The 23,869-nt window shown below is 39.4% G+C and overlaps 1 protein-coding gene across 1 annotated transcript; it reads right to left on the bottom strand.

Moving 5' to 3' along the window:
• Window positions 1–3,708: 3,708 nt before the first annotated feature.
• Window positions 3,709–22,279, bottom strand: LOC118565942 (up-regulator of cell proliferation-like). Its single transcript, XM_036147043.1, has 6 exons — window positions 22,222–22,279; window positions 22,092–22,131; window positions 21,787–21,987; window positions 19,762–19,798; window positions 15,154–15,176; window positions 3,709–8,405 (listed from the first exon to the last, which is right to left on the bottom strand). Exons 1-6 carry the CDS (start codon window positions 22,225–22,227, stop codon window positions 3,709–3,711), a joined length of 5,004 nt encoding a protein of 1,667 aa, XP_036002936.1. The 5' UTR covers window positions 22,228–22,279.
• Window positions 22,280–23,869: the final 1,590 nt, after the last annotated feature.

The raw sequence follows: 23,869 nt of genomic DNA, 5'->3' as shown, positions 1-23,869 counted from the left end.
TTCATCAGGGCATGATCTACAGCTTCTTCCCAGCAAGCAAGCAGTCGCTGCGCGATGTCTGATTTGGACTCTGATGACTGGATTCAACCCACCTCCATCCCCTTCTCCACCATCGTAACAAGCTCCGCCTGTCTTTCCTACGGCGCTCCTTAAACCTCGTCCCTATCAGTTCCTCCCGGACTCTTACGGAATTCCCAGTCACTCCTTAAAACGGTCCGGCAGAAGACCGCCATGTTGAGCCTGGTTCTGCCAGAGGTTTCTTCCCAAAGTGGAGTTTTTCCTCTCTACAGTCGCTTCATGCTTGCTCATCATGGACAGTTCATGCAAACCTGTGTTTATCAAGTTGGACATCTAGCTGAAACAGATAATCATATGGACTGATCAAACTTGTTTATGTCCACTCCACCACCATTTTCAGGCCTAGGGGGGAACATCCCTATTCTCATACACCTGCTTATGCATATTGAAGTATAATTCAGCGTGAATGTTTCCTGCCGAGGTCTGAGTGCCAAACTCTTAAAATATTGTATCAATAAATTCTTCTAATTGTCTCTTCTTTCCGTGTGAGTTTTTCAGATTGAAATAGCATCATAATAGATATTAGGATAAGATTAGAATGTGAGAGTTTTGAGAAAATTCAAATAGGATGTTTTTTATCCTTGAAACAAAACCAGAAATGGTAATTTCAACATCAGTTTAGTCTAAATGATTAGTACAATTTCAGTTTCAAAGATAATTTATTACTATGAAGGTGCACTCTTGCAAACTCCCAGAGGTGCTTAGATTCAGATGCTTACAGATTCACTTTTATACAGAAAACCCTATAGTTAGCTTTAGCTTTCACTTCATACACCCCATACTAAATAATACTGTGTATTTCTCAGTGATGTTATCAAGGTGTTGGTTGCTTGTACCTTCAATTTTAAACAGAGGTAACTCTGCAATGCCTGTCGGACATGTGCAATGTGATGACCCAGTATATATTTTGAATATACCTTCTGCTGATGAGATATATATATATATATATATATATATATATATATATATATATATATATATATATATATATATATATATATATATATATATACCTCATCAGCAGAAGGTATATTCAAAATAAGGTCTTAATATCTCCCCACTGTTGCTAAGTTTATTTGTGTAGATATTTTGTGACATTTGAAGATGAATGCTGACAAAGAAGACCCAAAACCAGCAAAATGAAGGCAGATGTACAGGGACTTGAAAAAGTGTTCACACCCCTTTTGCAATTATAGCTGCATGACTTTTAGGGCATGTCTCTACCACCTTTGCACATGTAGTGACTGACATTTTTGCCAATTCTTCTCTGCAAAACAGCTCAAGCTCAGTCAGATTAGAGGAAGAGTCTTTGCGATCAGTAGTTTTGAGCTCTTGCCACTGATTCTCGGTTGGGTCAAGGTCTGGACTAGGCCATTCTAGCACATGAACAGGTTTTGTCTTAAGGCATTCCATTGAAGCCCTGGTTTTATATTTAAGGTCGTTGTCTTGCTGGAAGGTGAACCTCACTTCTCAAGTCTTTTGCAAAATCCAGCAGGTATTCTTCCAAGATTTCCCTGTATTTGGCTCCAACTATCTTCCCATCAACTCTGACCACCCTGTCCCTGCTGAAGAGAAACACCTCCAGAGCATGATGCTGCCACCACTTTACTTGACAGTAGGGATAGTATGTTTAGCGTAATGTGTAGTGTTAGTTAAATTTTGGTCTTGTCTGACCAAAGCACCTTCTTCCATGTTTAATCTGTCCCCAAGTCTGTCTCAAGGCTTCTGGCAAACATCAAACAGTACTTCTTATGGTTTTCTTTCCACCTGAGCTGTGGATCACAGCAGTTCATCCAGAGTCACCATGGGCCTCTTGGCTGCATCTTTGATCAATGCTCTCCTTGTTTGGGCTGTAAGTTTAGGAGGACAGCCTTGTTTTGGTTAGTTTACAGTTGTGCCGTACTCCTTATTTCCGGAAGATGAATTGAACAGTACTCCGTGAGATGTTCAAAGTTTGGGAAATATTTTTTTCTGCTTTAAACGTGTCAACTGTATTGTATATATTAGGGAACAACTGATATGGAATAAACAAACTCAAATTAATACAGAAGATAAATATCAAGACAGACAAAAAACTCAAAACATAACATTTGAATCTTTAATATTGTTACAGGATGATGATACAAACACAATAAAAATATAATTTTCATACAAACTGTGGAAAAGACTAAACATTTTCCTGCCTTTGCATTAAAGCTGCTCTGCAACATCATTGGCTGGAGCACTGACCAATCACAATTAACAGCAGCAAATAAAAACCTCAATATTCTGGAACTTTCCGAATTAGCAGCACAGGACAGGAATTAAGAGAGAGCAACATAGACTTTAAGTTGTTTAAGGTTCTTTAAGTTATTCAAGACAGCTTTTTGTGTCCCTGCAGCTAACTGTATGTAAATACCATTCAAAGTTTAATATTGTTGTGTTTAGTTAATGCATCATAGGATATTAGCCATGCTAATATCCTACATTTGCCATGCTAACATAGCATGTTAGCATGGCAAATGAAGGAAGTTAATCTTCCTATGTTTATATAGAGTTTTCTGTTTTGTATGCAGATGTTTAATATCTTCCTTATTTAAGGTAATGAAGCTATATTGCTTTTGCAGAAGTAGTTAACTATGTATTATCTGTTTGGAAGCATTTTTAGGTTAATGATAAAGGTTTGATTAATAATTTGCCCAGACTTATGATTAATATCATAATTGGTGATTTTTCTTTATCTCTTTACTTTATAGAACCATTCACAAAGGAATTGTAAGGTGGACTAATCTGAGAACTTAAAAAATAACAGAAAGACAAGTGAAGCCTAATTTTTAACTGGATGCCTGCAGCTTTCCACTAAGAATAACAAAGTTTTTAGTTCAAACACACAGAAGCAATATGTGGCTATGACAGAGAGAGTGTTTATCATTAAATGTACCAATCAAAAAAGAAATATGTAAAAGAACGTTTTTTTTTTGTTTGTTTGTTTGTTTTTTCAAAACATGACTACACCGATACCGGATAAACAACTAAGATACAAAGCATTTGTCATAAAACAAATTTTTATTGATGACTGATACACAACAAATATCATACCCAAAGAACCTAGATAACAAAGCAGATCAAGTTTATATATAGAAATATATAATCAGTTCAACATCATTAAGACATATTCACACTTTCTAATTTGATCATACTTGCAAATCAAAACAATCAGGTTACGTTTAGTATTTTATTTGGTAAAACGTTTTCTATCTAAGGAAACTTAGTGTGTGTATGAATTGCTGACTGTGAAGCAATCAATCCTGTTGAACGATTTAGGATTAGGAGTCGTTAAATTTGAACAAATAGTTTATAATGGAAATCTCCAAATATTTACCCAAACTTTATTTATCTATGCAATTTAGAAGCACATTCTAGTTTTTCAACTAGAGTGTAAATATTTACTGAAGAGATACTTTGTTGATAAAAGTTTATCAAAGAAATGATAAAAGGCTAAAAAAATTAATGATTACTGATAAATTAAGGACCTATACCAAAAAAGGCTTTAGCAGTTTATTTTGTCGTTAGTGAAAGAGATAAAACTCTACTTGTAAATTAGATTAGAACCACGTTCTTTTGTTCTGTTTTCTTTCAACTAGACATGAGTTATGATTTCACTTTGATGCCGAATGACTTCTTGAGACTTTCCTTTGCCTGTTCTTTTGTGATACTCTTCCAGGAATCAGGAATGTCAGCCGGCAGAGCATGATATGCTTTTGCAAATTCCTTGTTGTACTTGTTCATCACGTATTTCCAATAATCTGACGCCTCAAGGCTCACATCTGGACGAATATCCCAGTCTGGAAAAATTGTCCTGTAATATTTGTAAGGATGTCGTTCATTGTTTGTAGCACTGCATTTAAAATTCATGTCTCTGATAACAGCAGAATAACAGATGTCAGTAGAGAGTGTTTGTGAGTGATCCCATCTGTACCGACCTACACCCTGCGGTCGATGCAGGGCAGCAAAGTGTTTAGCGTGGGCTTTTCCACCTGCATCACATGGTACTTTGCAAAACGGACACTGTTTGCCACAACCAATAACTCTGTTGAACAGCTCATTCTTGGCTTTTAGACGGAGATGTGTGATTTTATTTTTAAATGCAGTGTCTTTAAAGTTGTATCTAAGAGCTTCTGTCATTTCCATCACACACTTGTTGAGCCAGAAAGCAAACTGTTCTTCATCAGCTTTGTTCAGAACCATGAAGGAATCTAGAGCATCCTTGGAAATGACCAGTTTATCACCAAGTTCTTCACAGATATGTTCTGCAAATGTTTTCAGACTGTCAGTCTTTTCTGCTTTTGCCTTTTTTATGGCAGCATTTATGTAGTTAATGCAGGACTGAAGATGTCTGTCCTTAAACTCACATAATGTTGACTCAGAGGAGAAACTCTCCTTAATTCTATCAGTTATCCATGATTTTACATAATCTTCATATGAGCAGATATATCTCTGAAAGCTTTCGAATTTACTCTTTGAAATCAGATCCAGTAAGATATAATACTGGAAGGACATCCGTGTGCTGAACTCCTCTCTTGTCAGCATTTTATCAACAATGTCAAGACCAAGATGACGATAGACAAAGTCCTCCACAGCAGGTTTCAGACAATAGTTGGTGAACTCTTCAGCTTTCTTCTGGCATTGGTCTTGCTCATTGAACACATCTTTGAAATCTTCACAAAACTTGTCTTTGTTTTTTTCCAGACGTCTGTAAGGATCATTTTCTTCTATAAAATCTTCATGCATTTTCTGAAACTCCCTGGCTGCAGAGCCACAGATGTGCTGTTTCAGAGACACTTCAAACTCAATCTCCGTGTCAACATCAGTCTTGTTCAGCCTCTCATCAATGATGTGAAGGATCTCCTGGATGTAAGTATCGTGATAATTAGTTTTTCTCATAACTTTATCACCAACACAGTGATCGCAAGCAGATATGATGCTTTCAGCGATTTCTTGTTTTGCCTTAACTAGATCTGTCCAGGGAATCCATCCTGGTAGTTTGCTTCGGATGTGTTCCTTCTGTCTATTGGGTTTGTATGTAAAAGGCTCCAGTCCACAGTCTTGGAGTCTTCTTTCACTCAGCAGTTCACATGCATGGCTTCCCTTGGGTGAAAGATTTGTTCTCAACTGAAGGGAAACACTGGTGAAGATATTTGAAGTCTGCAGTGCAGAGAAAGGCAAGGTGTTCAGTGTTTCAGCCCACATCTTATTAAAACTTTCATCAAGCTCTGTCATTTTTCCTTTTTTCTTACGGCATTCATCAATCAATGCACACACTGCTGTTTCAAATTTTTGTATATAAGTGTCTGTGATTTTGTCGAGTTCTTTCAGTCCCTGTTTGATGTCAGCTGCTGCTGTGAGCTGGTCAAACACTGATCTCTCAGTTTGTCGTCTCAGACTCTTTATGTTGTTTGAGAACTCCTCTCTGTATCCTTCAACCAGATAAACATGACCTTCTGGGTGCTCAAAGTATTTTTTCAGATTGTCAAGCATCATTGTCTCCCACTTGGTCAGCTCTGTAGTTGCTTCACTTTTCAACTCAGTGACATATTCTCTCAGGTCAGATGTTTCAGTTTTTGCAGCAACTGTCCCAAAATTGCAAATTCTTGTCTCCGCATTGGTAACCCAGGTGTACATTTCATTTTTGAACTCCCACTCCCATTTGTTGTACTCTGTGCAGAGCCTCATGTATGCATCAGCTACCAGGCTGTTTCTAAAGCTGAAGATGAAGTTTTCATGCTTTACTGCAGTCCACAGACTGTTTATCCACTCTCTGAACTCCAATATGTCGTTAGAAGTTGACTCACACTTTCCCAACAGTTGGATGATGTTTTTCTTGAGCTCATAGACGGTCTCACTGTATCCCACATTGACTGGTGCCATTGGTGGGTTTCCATTCCAGAGTCCAGGAATATAGCAGTTCCCAGTATCTGGATTGTACTCCATCACATCAGTGAAGTTCTTGTTCTCCTCTTTCTTTTCCATTTTAGCTGCTGCCTGGGTCATCTCATTCAGCTGTTCTAGGAGCAGCTTCCTGTCTCGTAGGTTCTTCTCATGGGCTGAAACATCAGAAACGTTCTGGTGAACAAACTGACATTTAAGCTTTTTGCCGACCTCCTTCATCCTGAGGAAAGCATGCACCACTATCTGCAGGATGTCTTTCATTTCTGTTGAATTCTCCATTGCAATATTGATAATGGTGACGTCACTCAGCCCAACAACCAGTGTTGCCAGCTCATTGTCATGTTCATGGCTGTTATCCAGCTGTGCCAGTTCTGGTGACTTTAAGCCTTCAGTGTCAATGATCACCAAAAAGTCACAGTTCAGAACTTTTTTGATATCTTCGCTGACTTTGATGAGCAGCATGAAGGCTCCTCGAGTGCATCGACCACTGCTGACTGCAAACTGCACCCCAAACATGGTGTTAAGGAGAGTGGATTTTCCTGTGCCCTGAACTCCAAGAACTGTGACAACCAGTATCTTGTTCTTTGGAGACACCAAGTCACTGAGCTGAGAGAGAACGTCATTCACCCATCTGAGAGGTATGTTGGAAGCATCTCCATCTACAAGCTCCAGAGGAAATCCATCCAGTAATAACTGAGCACAGAGTTTGGGCAGATGTTGCAGTTGTTGACGTGAAGGGTCTCTTTTTGGAAGGTAAAGAGAAGCTTCGTAGATCTGACCCATTTCACGGAAGAAGTGCTCAACTCCCAGTGAGCTGCTAGAAAGTTTTTGGTCAATTTCTTTGATCTCATTTTTGTTCTCAGAGTCCTTGCATTTTTCCTTGTAAAGCTCCCTGAGGCTGGAAAGTTTTCGCCGAGACAAGTTTTCAAGGTTCATTCGCATCCATTTCAGAAAATAACCCCTTTCTTTGCTGGATATTGCACTAATGAAGCAACTCATGAAATCTGACATGGCATGGGAGTTCTGCTTCCTACGAAGCTCTTGTTTTTTTATTTTAAGATTACTTTTATAGTTTTCTATGTCTTCAGAGCCAACTTTTTGAAGACGAACTTCTTCCTTTTCCAAAAAAGTCAGTTCCTTCCAGATCTGGCCTTGCAAAGGAAACTGATTTTCTTTGAATGTAAAGGTGTCTTCAATCTCTGCAGTGATGGCATCTGCATTTTTCTTCCCAGCCTGGCACTCTGGTGAATCTTCATCAATAGAAATTCCCAGTTCACGTGCAATGTCGGTCATCTGCTCTATTGATATCATCAACCCTGGGTTGGTAAGTACACTGCTCACAGTTGTCCTCAAACATTCAACAAAGTCTACATCTTTTGTCCTTTTTTTCCTTATGATTATATTGTTGTTTGTCAAGTTCAGCTTGTTTGCTATTTTCTTTAGAACATCTAGATTAAAGCTCTTGCTCTGTTGGTTTCCTACCAAGAAGATCTTTGCTTTGTGGTTTTCGTTGGTCAGCAATTTGAACTCAGGCTCCAGCTGATCAAAGAACACAAAAACTGCAGCAGATGTCTGACACAAATAGGAGAATTGTGTTTCAAATGATGCAATGTCACCTCTAAGGTTAGCTATAGCCACTGGCTCACTGAAAATGTCCATGTTTTTGTTTCCACAGGGAAGATACCAGGTAATTTCAGTCAGTCCATCAGATATTTTTCTCTGACTGTCTCCACACTTCATGTTGTGGTGAACAAAGGTGTCATGGTACTGTTGAGGGTTACTCAGAAGTTTGTTGAGAATCTCTGATTTGGACAAGGAGCACTCACCCAGTCTCACAAATGAGATCATTGGAAGCTTAGAAAGAACGATTCTTTCTTCTTTGAAGCCCTTTGATGCTGAAAGATCTGAAGGTCTGTACTTCTTAACAATGTCTCTCATGGCCCACAGCATAAGGGTGCACTGTTTAGTATCACAGTTAGGAAGCAGCAGAGGAACAGAGAACTGACACATGGACATTTTTAGTGCTAACTCTTGCTGAACAAACCCATCAGAGCACAGAAAGAGAGCAGTGATTAAATCAAGAGCATTAAAGACTTCAGCATCATTTGGGCTGTCAAACAGGTCCTCAAAATTGTAATCTGCGCTCTCTGATGCATCATCACAGTTTGTTTCAATATTAACATCCTTTGAGTCACATACTACATATTTGACAGCCCTAGCAGTCACATTAACCATCAACAATTTCTTAAGAAAATTAAATATGACATTTGATTTACAAGTGCCAGGGTCGTCAGTCACTGTCTTCTCATCAATCTGAAGTATTTTGCTGAGTGATAGCTTCTCTCTGTGGTACTGCTCCTTCAACCCCAGATCTTCCAGTAGGCTCTCAAGAGTCGTCTCTGTGGATCATATAGACACATAGTTTTTAATGTGCCTTTCAAAATGAGGCAAGAACAGCACCTGAAGATCAAATTTTTACACAATAGGAAACAAACATCGTTCTACAACTTAATGTGTTACATTAAGATGAAAGGTTAGACAGGACACAACTAAAACCTCTGAAACTAAGCTAGATGCATCTTACAACTGCATTCCCAAAATCTATCAAATTGAGGTTGATTTCATCCAACACATATCCAGCAACTGATGGGTGTTGCTAGAAGAGAAGATAGTAATGATACACCAATATTGATAATAATCTCTGAGACAGTGGTTCCCAACCTTTTTTCCTCAATCACATCAACTTCTTTATGGTTTGAACCCATACAAAGAAATAGAATGTCATTTAGCCTCCTACAACGTAACACAAAATGATTGTTGGGACTGCAAAGCATTTTTCTGAGAGAGTCAGCAATGTTTGATAGACAGTTAAATGGCATTTTATGTGTTTAATATTCTTCGAAACTGAAAGTATTTGTGAAAAAAAATTAGGGAAATATTTTGTATATATTAAAGTGTCCTCCTTATAGGTATTTAGGAAAGAAAGTGATGTGACCATGTGTGACCTATTTTAAATCGTGATAAAATAGGTGTGGCTCTGCTAGTTCCAAGATTGGGCCAGATCGGTTTAAAAAGTTAACTTACTGAATACTGACTGAACACGTTTGTCTGTGTTTTCTCTCTGTCAGTATGCATTCACGCAGCAAAGACTTCCATGGTGCCGCTCAAAGTGCAACCGAACCCCATCAATGGGCCGTCCATGAAGCTAATAACAGCTAACGTTAACTTATGTTGTCCGGATGGTTTACAACTTTGCTGATGCATATTCAAGAGCTTGATTGACCTTTTTTATATTGCTCTCAAACATCGGTGTCATACTGCTAGCTTAGCACCTGAATACTCCACACATAAATATTCAAGTTTAAAATTCAAACCGTCAACTTCTTTTTGAGAGGCAAGAGAGCAAGCCTTCATTTATGTGTTCATGTATTACTTTTTCTCTATATTTGCTTATAATTAATAGGAGACCAGTTCTGTGTATCTTGTGCTGCACATCCGTGTCATCTGCTATCTTAGCACGTAGCAACGCTACGCTCACGGTTTAATTTCAGTGTAATTTTGATGACTTTCAGGTAACAGCCCATAATGCTGAAATGCTCTAGCAAGAACAGGGCTGTCAACTCTCACGCATTGACCGTGTGACACACGCATTTCACTGACTTCACACGCTCACACGCAACACATGGCATTTCACACGCAAACATGGCATTTCTGGGGATGTTGAGCTGCTGCCCGATGAATCCTTCATTCAGAACCGGTCATGGCTGCACGCTGGATCATAAAACAGTTCTGCTAATTCTGCATTTTTTAACTACATGCACCATATTTCTGTGCCTCAGCGCTTGCTCACCCCCCCCCCCCCCTTCCCTTTCCCTCGGACCAGGTGCTTTTATCACCATTCATCATTCAAAACGTGAATCACTGCATTTAATGTCCTCACACCTGTAGCAAAGTGTGCCAGTTAAAGTCAATAGGAGAGTTAGTAGTTGTGTTTCATGCTCTTTCGTTTTTAACAACATAGAATCAGTGGCGCTTCGGTGGGCTGCTGCCTTGCGCTTTAATTCAGGTGCGCACTTTTAAAGAACTTGTAACATGAGGGCTTCATCTCAGACCTGTCAGTCCTCCTCTCCCCTCTATAGGAGTCCTTTACAGTATTTATGCATTTTCCCCACTGTTTATCCCGAGCACGCAGCGCACCAACGAGGGTAAAATCCGCCCACCTCACCGCCCAGAGCGCACTGACGAGAGCAATAGAAATTTGTCTGGTCAGCGCGGCGACTGAGATGAGAAACCTGTCGCTGTAAAAGGTGATGATAATGTTATAAACTGTAACAGTCTAGAAGTGCATGGAGCTGAAAAGAGGGACACATCAGCAGCTGGATCGTGCGTAAAGACGCAGTGGGAACCTCTGTGTGCTTTAGTGTTGCTGCTGAGGGGAAAATGTTGACCATAAAGGCTTGATGAAACTCAGCCTGATCCACCAATCAGGTTATAGATCTACAATGATAAAAAATCCCATAGATGAATGTTTAACAGTGTAATAATTCAGTCAATAACTTAAAACTACTTTATTTTATTCAGTATTATTTGAACAATTGTGTGTTTCTTATGTTTTAATCCACTAACTGAACAATAAAGTATTAATATGTCTCTTTCTCTTTTTAACAAAAGTAATACATGTCTACTTCAATGTCTGGTGGGATAAAAATGAGATGGAGTTGACTCCACTGGCTCTTCCAGGGTCCAGTTAGCCACGCCCCCAAACAAGCCCCACCGCCATAATTAGCATAATCTCACTCTTAACTTTTGATAAAAGTTGAGAGGTCTGAGCAAGAACCTTGCTGGTAACTTGCTAGTTGGAGTTGCTGGCTTGTTATACTAATTTACTCCATTCAGTCTCCATGGTATTTCCATGTTATTCAGCCTGTTGTGGTTCCAATAGTTTAATTGAATAACATAATTTACCAGATTAAATATCAGTTTTTAATCTTGGATTTTGTGAAATAAGTTATAAATGAATGTGATATATAGTATATATATAGATATTACTATATATATGCTTCCGATTGGCAAAATTATCCGACAGCATGGGATTAGTAATAATAGAAATATCATCTTTATTGTCATTGAAACATACATTACAACTAAATTTGTTTTCTGCTTTTAACCCATCACCCTTGGGGAGCAGTGGGCTGCCATGTGTGGCACCAGGGAGCAATCTGGGATTAAGGGTCTTGCTCAGGGACCCAGAGTGCTGGGACCGGGGATTGAACCGGGTAACTGCATCCTTCTCTGACTGCAGGCACGCTGCTCTAACCACTCGGCCACGACCCCCCCTTTAATTTCTATTGTTATGCTGATAACACTCAGCTATATTTATTCATAAATCCTGATGAATCCAGTCATACTTTGACTTGCATGTCTTCATGACATCAAAAGCTGGACGACTTTAAATTTCCTGCAGTTAAATTCTGGCAAGACAGAAGTTGTAATCTTTGGACCAGAGTCCTCAAAAAATAAACTTATTAAACAATCACTTAATCTACATGTGATTAACTTGGCCTCTGGTAATAAAGTAAAAAATCTTGGTGTTATTTTTGACCAAGACATGTCATTTAAATCCCATATTAAACAGGTTTCCAGAGTTTAATTTTTTCACCTCTGGAATGTTGCCAAAATTAGAAACATTCTGTCCAGGAGTGAAAAACTAGTCCATGCATTTGTTACTTCAAGGCTGGACTATTGTAATTCTTTACTATCAGGAAGTCCACAAAATGCAGTTCAAGTCTTCAGCTGATCCAAAATGCTGCAGCAAGAGTTCTGATGAAAATCAACAAGAGGGATCATATTTCTCCTATTTTAGCTTCCCTTCACTGGCTTCCTGTTAAATCAAGAATAGAATTTAAAATTCTCCTTCTAACGTATAAAGCCCTTAATAATCAAGCTCCATCATATATCAGAGCTCTAGAGTCTCTAAAAGTAGAATGGGAGGCAGATCCTTTAGCTATCAGGCTCCTCACCTGTGGAACCAACTCCCAGTTTTGGTCCGTGGGGCAGACACCCTGTCTACTTTTAAGACTAATCTTAAAACTTTCCTTTTTGACAAAGCTTATAGTTAGAATGGCTCATGTTACTCTCAGCTACCTCTATAGTTATGCTGCTATGGGCTTAGGCTACTGGAGGACATTCAATTCAATTTTATTTATCATCATCAACATCAAGGTCTATTTTTCTCACTCTACTGAATTCTACTGTTATCCAGTTTTGCATTGTTTGTCGTCATTTCAGCTTTTAACCTTTTGTTCTCTCTCTTTTTTTCTTCATAGTAGGTACACCTGCTCTGGCGTTCTGTTAGCTGTGACATCGTCCAGGGAAGACAGATCACCTGCTATTACATTTTAATGTAGAACAGATTACTGGATCAATGTGTGCTTCTGTGCTTGTTTGTCTCTCTTGTTGTGTCTCTGCTCTGTCTTCTGTAACCCCAGTCGGTTGAGGCAGATGACCTTTCATACTGAGCCCGGTTCTGCTGAAGGTTTTCCTTCTCGTTAATGGTGAGTTTTTCTTTCCACTGTCACTTTATGCTTGCTCAGTATGAGGGATTGCTGCAAAAGCCATCAACAATGCAGATGACTGTCCCTGTAGCTCTACGCTTCTTTAGGAGGAGTCAATGCTGCTTGTCAAGACTTGATGCAATCAACTGGGTTCCCTTATATAGGACATTTTTGACCAATCTGTACAATCTGACCCAATTTGTATAATATGATTGAATATGACTTTGTAAAGTGCCTTCAGATGACATGTTTCATGAATTGCCGCTTTATAAATAAAATTGAAATGAAAAGTGTCTAATATGTACAATAAAATTGGGGCCAAGAACGTCACAACACAGAGGGGCTGGAAAATCTCCCTTGCAACGCCCACAGGCCCCAAGATCCTACATGTTTGGCAGTGTGTTGGAGAGGGCAGGGGGGATGGGGAGGAATGACTGAGAGGCACAACATGCCCTCTCAAGAAGCTCCACCGCTGGCTCCAATAGGCACCCCCGTTCTCCAAAAACCTACCCGGAGAGGGAGGCACCACTTGCTGCGCTACAAATGTCTGCATGCCTAGATAAAACCCACCCAGGAGCAGCATAGCTACCTGGTCACGAACCCACATCCGCCGGCACAGACCCCCCCAAGAGCATCACAAGTAGCTGCCAGGGGCTGCCCTGAGGCCCCCAAAGCCCCACCCCAGCAGGGTCACAGACCCCAGTGCCGCACCAACCAGACATCCCATCCAGGCATCCCACAGATCCCCAAAACCCAGGGACCCCCAAATCATCCACCATGCCCCAAAGGACACATCCAACAGTCTGCCCAGTACTCCCACTAGGGGATGGAGCCAACCATTGCAGCCCATAGGGATCAATCTGATTTGGATGCAGATGCTGTCTGAAGACCAATTCTACAAAAGATCTCTATACTGATTATACTGAGAATCTTTTTTTTTTTTCGTCTTTTGTTTTTGGCTTTTCCAATTAATGGGGATAGTTTTCTTAGTGATACATAGGGCTATTGAAATACATGCAAACTGATTTTTTTCCCCAAAGTTATCATCGAAGTTACCAAATCAGCAATCTGAGGGGGAAGGTGAAATTTTACATATCTGACACTTAGACAAGTCTTCATATATCTGGCCACAGAATCCCTGTACAGGCATACATAACCACAGTGTATGAATGTAATTACCTGTGCACTGTGAACAGATGTTAGATTATGCAAAACAAATTAATTGTTGACCTGTATAGTGCACTCTATGAATGATTTTGTACTGTATTAATTGTAAATTTGGGTTTCTAGTCATTTTGAAAGTTATTAAACCAGGAGTTTTGTTCAAAGTTAACTGATATGTTCATAATAGGAAGAGATTTTCAATCATCTAGTTTAGACAGTGTCCTGTATAATGTTTGACAATTTTATCTGACCATGCTGTCAGAGAAGGGCTGATGTTGATACCTTTAAAACATGCATGCCATCTTATGTTTGAGCTAATTAATGGCAAATCAGAGATCTTGATATCATCACATCTCATCCATTCATCCAGACAGACACGCTCCCCTCCCTCCTTTATTTTGAAATAATGTTGGATCCACTTTACACTTCCTGCACCTGACTTCATGTCTAGCTCATCTAGTTATTAGAAATTGACACATTGCGTAGCATCATCTGTCTCAAATAGATTCAATCTGTATTTCTTCTGGCTAATGGAGGAGGGTGCCCTGCCATGCCGTTACACCATGGAGTCTGTGGGAAATACCTCATTGAATAGAATGGCTTTTATATGTGATGTAACAGCGAACACACGGATGAAGGAGATTGTGTGAATCAAGGGTAATATGAGTCTTTGCCTCAGCACACCTGACAAATATTAGCTCAGTAGCTGAGCTCCGCAGAGTTTGACTCTGCTAGTGAGGTAGTTTGACCATTTGATTCAGGTGTTTAGGGCAAAGTAATGAAATTCCAACTGGCAAAAATATATTTAGGTAAAATAATTTTCATGTTTTGGTCACATTCATCTCAGTTGCTGAAATGACAGCATGCTTACTTTGTTTTTGTCCATCTTCCACAAGGTTTTGCTTTCCTTGGAGGTCGGTGACTTCTGCTGAGTCGTTTGTCTCTGTTGTCATGGGTAAAGTTTCATCCTTTCTGCTTTTGTTGTCTCCAGATTTTGCCTCTGGCGTCTCCTCAGGACAAGACAATGGGTCATGTCTGATGTCAGCCACTGTTGTCTTTAGGTGACAACCAGGAGCTGTGAAGGTAACAGCCACATCCACAACAATCATAATACTACCTGAAGACACTTAGAGACTGCAGATCTTACTGTAGCTGTCTTTTTAAGTTGAATAGACTGATCCTTACCATCTGTTCCAGCTTCACGGTGGTCAACCCCACTGTGAATACATGTTGGGGTTGCAGGGTCTTTTTTTTCTTCACAGGGAAGATTCATATGTGGTTCTTTGATACTCTTTTCCTTAAGATGAATACAAGATCATAAAGATTTTTTCCAGTATGATAACAGGTACAGTATTTTTCATCATTCATTTGAGGCAAAATAGGTGTGTACCTCCATTGTGGAAGCAGACTCTTCAACACTACAACCTGCTTGAGGATTCAGGCAGCTTGTCTCTGAAAGACAAATGAGACGAATGATTCAACAATTATTTGCATCTCAAATTTCCTCCTCCAGATTGATGTTCCTACACAACCCCTAAGGCCCAGAAGTTTAGGTAATTACCAGATTAAAAGATTTATATCAACAAACAATATTGTCCTTCTGATATTCACAACATTTACATGGGTGAAAACCTAATTTATCAGGCCTGGTTAAAAGAGTGCATCAGAAAATATGGTCTGGTTCATTCTACTGAAGAAGAAAGACTCAGGGTAAGAAATGAATGCAACAACTCTGATATACAGAAACAAAAAAATTGCCCAAGCACAACCTGAAAACTATGCACATAAATATTCAAGTTTAAAATTCAAACCATCAACTTATTTTTGAGAGGCAAGAGAGCAAGCCTTCATTCATGTGTTAATGTATTACTTTTTCTCTATATTGGGTCATCATTAATAGCACACCCGTTATTTTTATCTGGTGCTGCAGGCTCCTGATCTTCTCATTGCAACACTTTTAATTTTAAATTTAGATTTTATTAGAAAACAAAATATCTTTAATGATATTTATTATTAGCATACACTTTTTTCAAGTCTTCTTGGGGACATACGTATATTGTACAGATAATCTAAACTGAAATCTTAACTCAGACTTATTACTTCTTAATGTTTTTTTAAGGAATCATTTCCATGTTAACACCATGAGGATTGAAGATATTAGAAGTAGTTTCATCATCATCATCAGGATTTGATGTAGAACTGATTTCCTTTAGTCCTTTTTAAATTAGATAGATAGATAGATAGACTTATATAACAATAACACCCATGTTTATGTCCTATATTTGTAGGACTGTAGTGCCATTGAGCCATGATGAGAAAAATAAAATCAGATTGGATTGGAAGCAAAATTAAGCTTTACACAAGCTGGGGAGAAACTCATCCTCTGCGAAGCGGAGGACCTGACTGGGTTTGGAGATCTGCCAATAGGGGGTTTTCAGCTGACGTCACGCTCACGTGACTACTCAGCGCGTCCGCCATATTGGGTGGCAGTCGTTTCGCACCGTTGACCTGCGTTGTATGACGCCTTAGGCAGTATTGGAAGTGAACAATGGGGAAAACGTGTTTAATGGTTGGTTGCACGGCCCGTGGAGGTGGAGATCAACGCTCTATCGCCTACCAGCCGTAATAGTGAATCAGTGTGAAAAAAAAAAAAACAGCTCTCTGAACAACACCGTCACCTATGGCTGACACGGATATCCAGGTCCGATTTGGACGGTGTTAAGCTGGAATACGCCAGAGTCTGCGGTGCTCACTTTGTCACAGGTAATTAACTGTTAAGTATTTAAAACATGTAAGAAGAATATATTAATAATAGGGCTTGGGCGTTATGACTTATTACTTTCCGCCGCTGTCATGTTGACTGCCTCCGCCGCCTCTACTGCCTATGACTACCGCGTACTGTACTCCCCCTCTCAGCCGTGTTTTAATTTGATTAATTTCACCTTAACTTGATTTCAACCATGGTAAACCGTTGCTGTATTGTGGGCTGTAACAGCGCAACACATGATCGCCATGGGAAAAACATAGAAACAGATTAATTTTCCACCGCTTTCCTGCCTGGAGGCGCAACCACGGAGAACAACTGTTAGTGATAACAAAGAGTCGCCGGCTCGCTTGGATCGCGGCTGTAAGTCGACCGAACATAACTTTCCACAGTATCCCGATGTCAATGAGAGTGTGTTCTAAACCTTTGAAACACATAGCAGCAAGTTAAAAGTACATTACATGCGCGAGTGGTTGTTAGCGCTAACGGTTAGCAGCTACTAAACTAGCATGTGCCAGAGCCCGTCTGAGCACAGCTTACCTTTGAACGAGTTACTGTGTTCCCACTGTTTGCTGGCTTTATGATCTGCCGCTCCTACCGGCGCCAATACGGTAAATACAACTTAATTTTGCACTGGTCATTGTTCTGCTTAAATAATTAAAGCCGCGAGCGGCGTCGATCGGCCCTGCAGCCAAGCGCCTTCGCGCACCGCCGGCCGTCAGCCACCGCAGAAGCATGCGACGCATTTGCGTCGGATCGTTTACATTTTTACCATCTTGTTAAAACTCACCCGTCCACGTATGATGGCGATTTCCTTGATGTACATAACCAGATGTGAACTGGTTGTGAGCCTCTAGACCCTTGTAAGCTCTCATTTCCTCAAGAGTGTGCAGAGGGTTTTCACCGAACACCAGGTAATGGATTACGGCTAAACAAGGCACCGTGGAGGGCATACTGGTCCATATGGTCGATCACGGAACATTTCCTCAGGTATACGTCCTTATCTGGTCGCTCTAGCCCGCTGCCGTACTTATCCATTCGCGATACGATAATACGTGTACGACAACTAGAGATAAGGAAGTGAACCACCCAATATGGCGGACCGGAAGTTGGCCAGTGACGTCAGTGAAAACCCCCTATTGAATAAGAGTTAAGTCTACACTCTTAACTTCAGCGTCAGATGCTGGGGGAAAGAATCCCTCCATGCCAAAAACAGCTTTGTTTATTTCTCCTCAGCCATTGCAGGAAAGCGAACGTGAGACGGCGGATTGGTCGCCTGCCCTCACCAGATGAGCTGAACCTAGAGACTGTATGTAGGACGTTGGACAGGCCCACTCCTGTTCCAAGCCCTTTTCGGCTGGGCCGCAGAGCCGCATGCTAGCCCGCTGCTAAAAGAACCAACATATACCCTGCTTTTCAATGCTCTTCCTTGGATGGCCAAAGTGAACCAAAGTAGCTTGAGAGCATTTTGATACCATGTCATTGCGATGTGATTCGAGTGTGTTTTTATGGTTATAACAAACTTTAACTCCACAAGGGTTTCATACATTAATGGGATATTAAGGTTTATGTTATCCGGCCCACTCATTATGTCTAAAAAGAAAGCCGAAGCTTTTAAAGTTAGCATCGAAAGTCTGCTAGCCTAAACGCTATTAGCCCCGGTAACTTCCGGTTCCCGGATAGGCACAAAAAAGACTAGTGTAAAGCATAAGGCTTGTTCGTTTCGCTCCGTCATCGTTCGATAGTGCTATAAGCGTTATAACAGTATTAATACGGAGTATTAATGCTGATTTAAAGCCGTTTTGTGTAACTTTAGGATTAGCCGATTTTAGCAACCGATCGCTACAGAGACCCCTTGCCTCCTGGAGGTATAATTGCATTAATAAAATTGCTTCCTAGAGTTAATGATTTTACTGAGAAAATCTTTCTTTAAAATGTTATATTATACAGATAAGGCGAACCGGATTATAAGGTGCATTAAATATTTGTCCTAAGTGTGTAATATCACTCCACCCCTCTGTGTAAACAGCTCTCTTTGAAAGGGAGAGCAATCCGTCTCTGTTTGGAGGACAGAGTAGTTGGACTACACTACCATGTTTCTAACATTAGGGGAAAGTAAACATAACTTTTATATTGAATTAACTTACTTGGTTTATTGTTGCTAGCGCATACTCTGGGCGTAGAGTATGCCTTACATGAATGCACTTCTAGTTTAGACATTACAGTCAGGCAGTCTTGTAGACAGCTCAGGGGTCCAATCAGGTAGTGACACAGTGTACCGTAATGCTCCAAAGAGCCGTTGAGTGGAGCGTGTCACTACCCGTTCAGTACCAGTAGCACGATCCGTTCCATTAGCTCATTTGCGCCTGCGCGAACAGAATAACTTCCGGTAGGCTGTATTTCGTATTTCTTACTTTTTTATTCTTTTGTCTTTTTTCGGGCCAGGGGTTTCTTTTTGTATATCTTTGTATTTGCGTAAATATTGCATATTCTAAAAATGAAACAAAAGAAATACATAAAAATACATTGGGTTTTTTTGTTTTTTAATAGCAAAAATATGGTTAGGGAAATGAAAATATGTACACTATTTCTTAAAGTACATAAAAAAACAGCTATAAACACATATAGGAGTATAGAAACATATTTGATTTTGAATATTCTTCAGGTTTTTTTAATTTATTTGATTTGCAAATGTATTTGTGTATTTTGTACTTATAAAATGTATTTTAAGAATGTATGCCTTTGCTTTGTTATGTGTTCTTTGTTCTGTTCCCTGTTCAGTTTTGTAAGAAATAAACAATGTGGCTACTATATTGACAAAGTCTTTTCTTGTTTATGATGTGTACACCAGAGGGTGCTACAATCTCAATCGATAATTTTAACTTTCTAATAAAACACATTTTTAGTTCAAGATTATGTATATAACAAAATTCACCTTATAATTAGGGATGGAAATATTTTTTTCCAGTCCTGTTTGAACAAATAATAAAACTAATAGAGTCCATTCAGACAATACAGATAAACATAACGTAATAATATATTAAATTCAATTTATTTATATTGCGCCAAATCATGAAACATGTCATCTCAAGGCACTTTACAAAATCAAGTTCAATCATATTATACAGATTGGGTCAGATTATACAGATTGGTCAAAAATGTCCTATATAAGGAAACCAGTTGATTGCATCAAAGTCCCGACAAGCAGCATTCACTCCTGGGGAACCGTAGAGCCACAGGGAGAGTCGTCTGCATTGTCCATGGCTTTGCAGCAATCCCTCATACTGAGCAAGCACTATTCGCCGGACTTCTGAGCATATCCGATGATGACGTCAAGCAATACAATGGAGAGAATGTAAAATGCATCAGTTTCTTCCAGAAAAGTCTACAGTATTTTGTATATGATATAGTTTAGCATTATTTCATTAATTAAGTATAGAAACAAGTATTTTCATTACATGAATTTTTGGCGACCCGGAAGTTATTCTGTTCACGCGTGCGCAAATTAGCTGATGGAACGGATCGTGCTACTGGTACAGATTGGGTAGTGACAGAGCGGCTTTGTTGCTTACCAAAATCATACTTACACATTTTAACAGATTTTTGAGCACATTGTACCACAAAAAAATTGGTCAGTAAGCATAACAGCAGTCATACATACAGTGAACCGGATGACAAGACGCACTATAAATTTTTGAGATGATTTAAGGATTTTAAGTGTGCCTCATTGTCCAAAAAAATACGGTACTATTAACTTCTTGGTTGCTTCCATGATTATGCTCTGGTTGCTCCACCCGTCAGACCAGGTGGATGCAGATGTGCCAACAGGAATTTTGGTCCCCATAACAAAAAACTCAAAATCACCCCAAAAGGTTGCATAAATATATTAAATGTTTTTTTTTATATATTTTATATATAAAAACTGAAGACTAAACTTCAGTTTTTCTGCCGAGCATTAGAGCTACCTCGTTAGCCTTGTTAGCGCTTATTGGCTATTGGTTTCCTTTAAGTTAATTTCGTTCTCCGTTCAGCTGAAGCGCCCCACCTGTCCGGACTGAGAGCCATCATATTGTTGTCCCAAATGTGTTGCATTGAGATCGGTGAGCATATTTTGTGCCTTTTAATTTGTTTTTTGTTCTGTTTATCATTGTTTTTGAATAATAGCCTTTATTTGAGCTATTTAATTATTCAGATGTAAACTTTTACTGAGTTTGGGTAAAATGTAATGTTTTATTATTGTGCTTGAAAAAAAGAAGACAATAAGAAGAAAAAGTTAATGAATAATGCAGTGAAATACTGCATTGAGGTAAAAATAATTGTTTTTAGCATAGAGTAATTTAAAAACAAAATTATGTCAGATTTGATGTCTACAGAAACATGATTTAAGGATTAAAGCTAGAGCAGCTTAATAAAAAAATATATTATTCTGCTGGTCCTGTCTGTTGACGGGCCAAGTTTTTTTGTTATGCTGGATTGTTCCTGAGGTGGATTCCTCCTTTGACTGATGACGAGCCTTCCCACCTGGACTTAGAGAAATAACTGGATCCCTTCTTTTCCATTTGGAGTCCTGCTGCACCCTGCGGTGTGGTAGGTCTGTATCACTCACATCTTCACGCACAGTTGGCTATGCATGAGACCACTGACTGACATTTTTCACTTTTATTGTTTTATTCTTGGACTTTGTTATTTTTTAACAAGTTTTATTTCGGACATTATAACAAACTGCTGTGTAGGACATTTTCCTCATGTGAATGATGTTGAGTCAAACCTGAATTGGAACTGAATTTGATCAATCTGTTTTCTATTACAATTTAGAATTCAGATTACCAGGGTGCACCCAAAATATCTAAATCTGAGAATCAGCACTTGGCCAAGTATTACTATTTTATGTATTTTATTGTGTGGAATTCTTTTTCATAATTGTGTCTTGTACAACTGTTTGTCAATTTTATGGTTTCTTTCACTAAAGCCGGTTGTTCTTTAAATTCATCCAACTGCCTTTTTGTGTCATTTAAACACCCCACTGTGCTCCGATAGGCAAACCTATTAGCCTATTTATCTAAATAATATAATACTCTTCTCTACTGTGTTACACAGGCACCCCACAGACCCCCAAAACCCAGGCACCCCCAAATCAGCCACCCCGCCCCACAGGACACATCCAACAGCCCCTCCCACTAGGGGATGGAACCAATCATAGAAGAGATCGATTTGATCTGTATTTAGGTCAAAACAGAATAATTTCATGTGTTTTATTTCACATTCAACTCAGTTGCTGAAGTGACATAGCGTTCTTACGTTGTTTTTGTCCTTCTTCCTCAAGGTTTTGGTTTCCTTGGAGGTCGGCGACTTCTGCTGAGTCATTTGTGTCTGTTGTCTTTGGTAAAGTTTCATCCTTTCTGCTTGTGAAGTCTCCAGATTCTGCCTCTGGAGTCTCCTCAGGACGAGACACTGGCTCATGTCTGATGTCAACCTCTGCTGTCTTTACGTGACCAGCAGCTGTGAAGGTAACACCCACAACAATCATAATACTACCTGAAGACACTTACAGACTGCAGATCTTACTGTAGCTGTCTTTTTTAATTGAATAGGCTGATCCTTACCATCTGTTCCAGCTTCGCGCAGGTCAGCCCCAGAATTTTCCTTAAGATGAACATAAGATCATAAATAATTTCTCCAGCATAACAGGTACAGTATTTTTCATCATTCATTTGAGGCAAAATAGCTGTGTACCTCCATTGTGGAAGCAGATTCTTTAACGCTACAACCTGCTTCAGGATTCAGGCAGCTTCTCTCTGAAAGACAAATGAGATAAATTATTCAACAATTATTTGCATCTCAAATTTCCTCCTCCAGATTGATGTTCCTACACAACCCCTAAGGCCCAGAAGTTTATTTAATTAACAGATTGAAAGATTTATATCAACAAACAATATTGGCCTTCTGATATTTATCATTTATCAGGCCTGGGTAAAAGAATGCATCAGAAAATATAGTGTGGTTGATTCAAATCAAGATGAAAGACTCAGGGAAAGAAACTAATTCAACAACTCTGATATGAAGAAAAAAACATTTGCACAAACTGAATACTCCACACATAAATATTTAAGTTTAAAATTCAAACCATCAACTTATTTTTTGAGAGGCAAGAGAGCAAGCCTTCATTCATGTGTTCATGTATTACTTTTTCTCTATATTTGCTCATCATTAATAGGAGACCAGTTCTGTGTATCTGGTGCTAAATGCTCCTGCTCTCGTCGCAACACTTTTACTTTTAGATTTAGAGTTTACCAGAAACCAAAAAATTTGTAATGTTATTTAATATTAGCATACACTTATTTTCAAGCCTTGTAAAAATAAGAACATCTCTCTCTCTCTCTCTCTCTCTCTCTCTCTCTCTCTCTCTCTCTCTCACGAGAGAGAGAGAGAGAGCAGGGCGTGTCATGCGCATCAGTGGTTGTCACGGTTCAGAGTCACGGCAGCATGAGCAACGCTGCTTGTAGGCTCTGGGCGATCGATTGAGGGACAGTCACTCAACTTAATCTTGCAAATAAAAACTTTCGGTCCGAATTAAATATTTCCTCTGCTGAGGAAGAGGCATTTTCTGATTCTCGCTCGTTGTCTTTCGCCAGAACGGTTGCAATTCTATCCACTGTTGTCTCCAATTCTGTCATTCTCTTTTCCTCTCCTCCTTCATCACTAACTTTGAACTTAGATGTCTCACCTGCATGGCAGTTTACCTGGTTTCAGCCAATTGAGCATATTTGCGAGAATTATTGAAGCAGAGGCCAAAAGGCAGGTGCGCATATACAGCACAATGCAGAGAAAAATGAAGCGTAGAAGATTTCTTACAAATACATTTTCGTGTGAATTCTGTATCGTTCCGTTATGACACCCAAGCACCAGACCGAGGTTTTGCTGCTAACACTTTATTTGCTAGCCAGTCCCCGAACCAGCACTTCTCACCCTGGAAGCCACACTTTTTTTCCCAGTATGAACCCAAAATAACCTAATTTAAAGAAACAGTAAGTGTGCAACAGCACTTAGCAATAAAGTCTAATACGGATCATTACAATAAATTTTTATTTATTGATTAATTTTATAGTTTTTGATTTGAATTTTTACAAAGGAAATGTTTATTCACACATCTTTATGGTGTGGGGGAAAAAACACTGTCAGACTGCCAGTAGGCACCCCCTACTGACAGCTCACGTACGCACCACACTTTGGGAATTCCTTTTCTACTGTATAAACCACATAAAACTTTGATTTTGAAGCGTTATACAATCTAGTTGATTAATTTATTTTCGTTAATTACCATTGATTAGTGTTTATTTGTGGCATCAACCAATCAGAGCTCCTAAAAACAGTGTCAAACCTA

The sequence above is a fragment of the Fundulus heteroclitus genome, chromosome 14 (assembly GCF_011125445.2).
Source record: "Fundulus heteroclitus isolate FHET01 chromosome 14, MU-UCD_Fhet_4.1, whole genome shotgun sequence".
Taxonomy (NCBI): Eukaryota; Metazoa; Chordata; class Actinopteri; order Cyprinodontiformes; family Fundulidae; genus Fundulus; species Fundulus heteroclitus.
This window is presented reverse-complemented; position numbering and strand designations above follow the sequence as displayed.